The sequence below is a fragment of the Xenopus laevis genome, chromosome 1L (assembly GCF_017654675.1).
Source record: "Xenopus laevis strain J_2021 chromosome 1L, Xenopus_laevis_v10.1, whole genome shotgun sequence".
NCBI classification, from domain to species: domain Eukaryota; kingdom Metazoa; phylum Chordata; class Amphibia; order Anura; family Pipidae; genus Xenopus; species Xenopus laevis.
In genome coordinates, this window is record NC_054371.1 from 125,959,918 (window position 1) to 125,967,292 (window position 7,375).

Consider the following 7,375-nt stretch of genomic DNA (forward strand, 5'->3'; position numbering starts at 1 on the left):
CTTTCACAGTCTACACCAAAACATTACTGTACAGTTAGAGGATTAAAGAGCCCTCAAAAACATAAAAAAATGAAAAAGTATTAGTTATAAAATCAGCTCATTCAAGGAAAACGATTTAGTTGCTCCATAAAATATGTGTGCTGTAATTATTGTACCTGACAAAGATGCACCTCTGAATACCCAAAAATATCCTGATTTTTAAGTTGTGAATGGATAGATTAAATGATCCAATAATTTATTTCTGAACATTTTCAGAACATTTTAACAGTTTTATGGTTTATTTGTATACATTTTAGGTAGGGATGCACTGAATCCAGGATTTGGTTCGGGATTTGGCCTTTTCAGCAGGATTCGGCCAAGTCCTTCTCCCCGGCCAAACCCTAATTTGCATATGCAAATTATGGCCGGGGAGGGAAATCATGTGACTTTTTTGTCACAAAACAAGGAAATATAAAAAATGGTTTCCCCTTTCCACCCCTAATTTGCATATGTAAAAAAAATTGCATATGCAAATTAGGATTCAGATTTGGAATTCTGCATTTTCGCAAAGGTTTCGGGAGTTCAGCCGAATCCAGTGCATCCCTAATTTTAGGGTGTTGTACCCTATTAAGCCAAGGATACTGCCTGGAAATAACTATTTTAGCTACTGTAACTGATAATGATGCTTTCACAATAGATTAAAACCTATTTAAATGTAAAAGTGTGTCTTTCTTTATACCCTGCAATTAAATAGGTTTACAAACCATAACCCAGGACTTAGTTTGGGGCTTAAATGAGTTTCATGACTGACCATCGTAGAAGGAATTTAGGATAGATCTGTAGAAATATGTGAAGGTGTGGGACAAATCCAAGGCAGCAACTGGACTGCAAAACTTCTTTATTGGGGATAGAGGTACACAATATGTTTCAGGCAGCGCCCTTTGTCAAGTGGGGCTGCCCAAAACATGTTGTGTACCGCTATCCCCAATAAAGAGGTTTTGCAGTCCAGTTGCTGCCTTGGATTTGTCCCACACCTTCACATATTTCTACAGATTGCCCAAATTGGGATATCACGCACAGGATACCACCATGGGAAAATCCGACCAAGAGATTAAGTGAGCTTCACTTGTACGCTCAATTGAATTTAGGATAGAGACTGTGGTGGATTAACTGGAAGTCTCAATAGTCAAGGATGTAACATTCTGTTAACATCTTGAAAGAATGTCCCCCAAGGTAATGATTCATTTAATGTTTTGTAGCCCCCCCCAAAAAGTTGCCAAAGTGTGCATACTACACTTGGTGCTGTATATTTAAAATACTTAAAAATGCAGTGATCTAGCTATCTGCAAGAACCCATGTGCCATTAACACTAGAGAGGGACATTCCTCTTACACCCAGGCAATCTTCTTGAGTTGTTATATATCCCATCGGTTCTATATCCCATCTTTGTAGGTAAAAACATTGGTCAGGTTTCAGGTACTTTTAAAATTTTGTTGAACTCTTTCACATTCTATTCTTCAGACAGCTTGGGCCCCCTTCTTTGGTTTTTGAGTCAAATACATTCTGTATATTTTTAGCTCCGTAACTGCTAGACATGTAGCATTTAAATAGCTGTAAAAAAAAACCAGCACTGCAGATTTTCCATTTCTGCATTCCATTCAAATGAAAGCGTATTTGGAACAGGCAAGGAGGGGTTATTTTAACAATGCATATTGAAAGCCCCTAGTGTGAAAGGCCACTAGTGCTATCTTGGTTTTACTTTATGTTGTAAATACTCTTGTTCAAAAGACAGCTCTGATCTTAAAAAGGGCTTTTTAAAGCTCTGTGTAGGACTACACAAAATTGTATATAGCAACATGATTAAGAATGTAATTTAAAGTCAATTCTATTTAGGATTCAAACCTGATTAGAGGTACAAGACATATTAAACATAAATTGAAACGGCCCTATTTTCTGTGTACAATAGTTCTTACAACATAATGCAGGTAAATGACCCATTCTTTTTCATACACTTTCATTTATTTTACAATGTGTAGTCTTTGATGTACCACATCTCTACTCTGTAATCTCATTGTGACTGCCCTGTTCTTTTTTCTTGTCTCTTTCAGAAAAAGGAAGCATGCATTTTATAATTTTAGCAGGAAATGAATCTGCCTGCCGAAAAAGAAGCCATTTCATTCTGATTATCATCCAGGATGCATTTTGATTCAAATTGAGTGATATAATGTTATATATTTTCTTATGCTTCAGCATTTTTAAACAAATCATCTGTATTTTCATATGCAAATGTACATTAATTGTATGCTGCTGAAGAGAGAAGAATAATTGGATTAAAAAACCTGTACATATTTTTATCACTAAATACTATGTTTGTTTAAATATATTCTACTGCCTAATTAAAATGTACTGAATAGTCTTTTAAGGGCGGCGTTTGCAGAAATCACACAGTTTCCATAATGAATGCAATTGATCTGTCCACGACTAGGTTATTATAATGTGTTTTTTTTTTGTCTTTTATATTTTCTAGGAGCAATTCGGTATGTTTACATTTGTCTCAAATGTTTAGTTTGTCAATGTTTACACTCATGCAAAATAGAGTGATATTTGCATTTTATAATAAAAGAGACAGAACAACTTTATTTCTGATAGTTTGTTCTCAGAAGGGATTATACCAAGCAATTATTAGGCTGATGACATATAAGACACACTCTCCAGGGGCAAAAACACCCAAATCTGTCACGTTTGACGACAGACAATATCAATTAAAGCCAATGGCAGATGGCATGAGTGGATTTAGGTGCTTTTCTACCAGGAGAATACATTTAAGGATACTTTCAGTAAATGTGCTCAAATGTTACTGCATGTTTTATAAAAATCTGTATACACGTTATTATTGAAGCCCCAGAATAACATTATATTATGTTAGTAATCTTGCAGCTCCCAGACACATACATAAACATAAATATGAGGCTCTTTGGTCAGTATAACTTATGACATATTTCTATAACATAAGCACGGATCCATACATATTTGGATGGAAATATTTACAGTTGAAACACGTTATACTGGGAGCAAATCAAGCTGTAAACTTTACGTAATAATTGAATAACTTTGAATTACATATATATTACATATATATATTTTATATATATATATATATATATATATATATATATATATATATATATATATATATATATATATATATATATATATATATATATATACTGTATGTGTGTGTGTGTGTGTATATATACCCTCTGTAAATATTCAATAGTTAAAATTAATTCAATAGCAGAAAAACACTCACAAAAATACCATTCAATATTTATGGCTATGGCACAGGTGTCTTGACTAGTGTGCTTGCATTGTCCTCACCTCACATTGAGTTCCATAGAAACTGGCTGACACTGCTTGTTGAGTTTGTTTTTGGCTTGAAAAGACACTAATTTGTATTTTCAGGCTGAAAACTATATGTACTGTGCTTCTGCCCTGTATGCAATCAGATCACACATAGTCTGATCGCATACAGGCCACTTTTACTTGCTAAACTCAGAATCAGAAAGGTGCACATGCACACTGGAAAACAGTGCATCAAGAAGGACATGTCAATTACCCAGTGCTCGTAAAAGCACCCACTACTTCAAAAGCAAACACCGGTGGAGAGGAGGCATTACTGACCACAGGCTTCAATGGGAGACAAGGAAGGAATCATGGTAGGTAGAAGATCGAGTTTTATACAAACAGGGTTGACAATCTAGTAGAAAAATCCACAGATTTAGATAATACCACAAGTCCATTGACATACTGGTCCAGGCTAACATTGAACAGGCATGAACAGGACAAAGAACTCCATAAAGAAGTGAACAAGGCATATTTTTTCTGTGCACAGAACAAAAAGTGAGATCTTGAACAAGAGAAGGCCACCAGAAATATCCAGAAACTTGTTAAAGAGACATTTTAATACCAGGACAACCTACAATCATAACGGAATGGCCCCAATTGAGCACCTGAGAGTCTTCAGACTAAGGAACAAAAGTCTTACCAGAAGGGCATTTTGGCAGAAACTCAGAAGTGGGCAGAGCCAAGGACAGTAGAGCAATAACTCCCTCAGGGGGATAATGGGGCTGAGAGGGATAATGTTGGTCTCTTCTCTAGCCAAACATCTAGATAAGATGTCCACTTGGTTCTTGGAACCCGGTCTATAGGAAATAAGAAAAGAATAATGCCCAACAAGCCTGATGAGGGTTAAGTCTTTTAGCATAGGAAATATATTCCAAAATTTATGATCCATGAGAATAGTAATAGGCTAATTTCACTTCCAATAATTCATGGTTGCCAATATCATAATTCCTTGTAAATGGTCAAGGGGATAAGGATAAGAGCAGAACTGAAGGAGAGTTTCAAGGACTCAAAATACTTTTGAGCTTTGAGAGACCAGCTGGCCTCAGTAGATGGGAGCAATGTGTGAAAGCCCTTAATGAATTTAAAAGTTATCAAAACCAAGTAAGTGTTGAACGGTTTTCAATCTTACAGTCAACTGTTTCAGAAACTTTGGCTGGAACCATTTCAAAGTCAGAAAATTGGGTAATATACATTTTGCTATTTTTGCATAGAGGTTTTTTTCCCAGAGACACTGCAGAACTACCTTGAGTTTGGAGGCATGTTAAGGTAGAGAGGAGGAATATAGCAGGATGTCATCCAAACATACCACAATGCAGGACTAAAGTCATGAAAGTAGGAGCATTACATAACCAGAAATAGCCAGATGACTATCACCTGGTATTGAATGTGGTCTTTCCTTCTTCTCCCTGTCTGATACGGGTAAGATTGTATGCTCCCAGGGATCAAGCTTGTAAAAGATCTCAGCTTCTTTTAATCTGTCAAAGAGTTCAGGAATCAAAGGGAGTAATAATTCTCAACCATAATTTTTATAGATGGTTGATAATGTCCAGGGCAATATGCACTGGACAACAATTTGCAACAGGTTTAAAAGAAACAAATTGCTCTAAAATGGTTAGATCAAATGTGATTTGGCCTCCTACAGTACAAATAAAATTTAACATGACTCAAATTTGACACGTGTCTTATGCTCTTCGATTTTCAGTGGACAAACAAGGTATTCATTTTTATTTTTAAGTAGAAAAGTATGGTACAGTACATTTGGTTCTATAAGCTTTTGCCTATCAATGGAGTTACAAAGTTAAACCATTACACCTGTTGTAAATTTAGGTCACCCCACAGGAGAGAGAGAACCATATTCGTTCCCTCTACTCTACTGACCTGAACTTAATGTCACTATAATTCCACAGTCTTAAATAGAGAAGCAGCTTTAAGCATACACATTAGAAGAAACCAGCAGAGATTTCAGCTACTTTTCAACTGAATGAAACAAAAATGTAAAACTAATTTGCAAAGTAAAAAAAAATCCTGAACATGCTAGGTAGTGATGTGCCTGTTGATGAGACGAACAAAACTGTATAAATAATTTCCCATGACTTGAACATTGCATTCCCAATAATAAACATGGTACAACAACAAACATTTCACTGGTTTAAAGTAAGGGTACCAGATCATATGATTTATGGGGAAACACTTCACTAAGAATGGCAACATTGAAGAAGTGATTTAAATGTGACCATTTTGAAGTCATTACCCAGTTACTTGCTCTTTTAGAAGAATCCCTAATTTTCCTACATTATGAGTACCTCTTTGCTGGCCTTAGTGCAAGGGAACACATACCCTTGCACATTATTATGGTATCTCTTTTCAAGCAAGACTTAAAGGGGTTGTTTGCCTTTAATGTCCAAATCTTGTGAAACTGAAAACAATGCTTTCAATGTAGAAAATTTCAAAGTAGAAAATATCATTATAAAAGCTAGTTTATATACAATTTAAATCTGTCATTCTCCTGTCTCTGTGATCAGTTTTCTGAAGGATGGCAGTGGCATATTTTGAACCTAAAATTTCCTTTATGCTTACATTATCACTCCCAGGGTTTGCCCTTACTTGTTTTCTATTGGACATTGATAGTGCTCCCCCTCGTAGTTCATTGGTTGCTTGTGCACTTGTAAGCAGTCACATAAGTTCAAAGGCCATTGGTTAATTTTTCCCTTGCATTAGCTATCTTGTGCACATTACTTGAGAGTTTCACAGAGATAAACAGACCTAGCATATTACAAATTTACTCATTTGAGAGTCTCTATCCCCAAACAAATATCCTAGCCTTGTGACAAACAACTGATCAGGAGCGCTCCATTGACGAGCGCTCCGCTTCGTATTAATGATTGGCGGCACCACGCTATGATGTAATTGCGGCATGAACATTTTAAATAAATAGACGCTGAGGTCACGTGTTCAATGCCTGATAATATTCTGCATTCTTGGATTTCCTGAATTCCTCCTAACTTGATGCCTGAACCTTGATTCTGCCTGCCTATTGAACTACTGCCTGGATTCTGACGACCACTCCTGATCCCTATTGGTTACCGCAAACTTTGCACTAAAGCTTCCTCCTTGGATCAGACTTCTCCGCTTGAAACCGATAGGCCCCTGACACAAGCAAACAGCTATGCAGATAGGGTTTTTACCTGGCCAGTATTTTACCAGCCAGCCAGTAAATATAATGTGTGTTGCCAATGTTATAAAAAGGGCAGAAAAACTTGTTCTCCCCCTCCTTGTGCTCTTATTTACCTTCCTAGGCTATGACTGAATGGACAGTCATAGGGTTGCTACCTTTTCTTAGAAAAAAATCCAGCCTCCATATACTTTTATTTTTCTTCCTTACTAATAACTTATAACTAATGTCATCAAGCATTCTTTTTACTGGCCAATTTGTCAATAACAAGCACTAGAATTGCCTCAACTATCCACTTTTTTACTGGCTATACTGATTGGCAAACTCCAGCGTTCTGTGTTGTTGCTGTCCTTGATGAAAGTTTGTTTAGGGTATTGTAATAAAGCTTAAGCCCATGAAATTATGTGCAATTCCTAAAGGAGAAGGAAAGGTGTGGGGGGGCATATGTTAGGCATCCCCAGTAATTGTAATTACTTACCCAATACCCTGGGCCAGTGCTCCTGTTAGCAGAAAACTGCACCGGCCTGGACTTTTTCTTAGCTAGCACCTCAGAGCAATCCTCTTCTTCTTTCTTCAATCCCCTGGGTCGACGCATGCACACCCAATCATAAAAAGAACCGAAAGATGAGGCTTGCTCTGTGGTGCTGTAGCCTTTCTTGGTCTATAAAATCTGACAAACACTCAAAATCCACAATTGCCCTACAGACACAATATCCTCATATTTGCACAATTATCAGAAGTCACTTTCTGTATGTGAAAATAAAAACAAATACCACTGCAAAGTCCTTTCCAATTCTATAATCAAAGAACTATACATAT

General features: G+C 36.6%; 1 protein-coding gene across 2 annotated transcripts in view; it reads left to right on the forward strand.

The window, feature by feature from the left end:
- svep1.L (sushi, von Willebrand factor type A, EGF and pentraxin domain containing 1 L homeolog) overlaps positions 1 to 2,618 on the forward strand; it is a 174,237-nt gene extending 171,619 nt beyond the window's left edge. For both annotated transcript variants that reach the window (XM_018257180.2, XM_018257188.1), the window contains one exon: positions 2,088 to 2,618. In XM_018257180.2, the coding sequence (XP_018112669.1) occupies positions 2,088 to 2,127 (40 nt within the window). In that variant the 3' untranslated portion in view covers positions 2,128 to 2,618. The remainder of the gene's footprint in view (positions 1 to 2,087) is intronic.
- Positions 2,619 to 7,375: the final 4,757 nt, after the last annotated feature.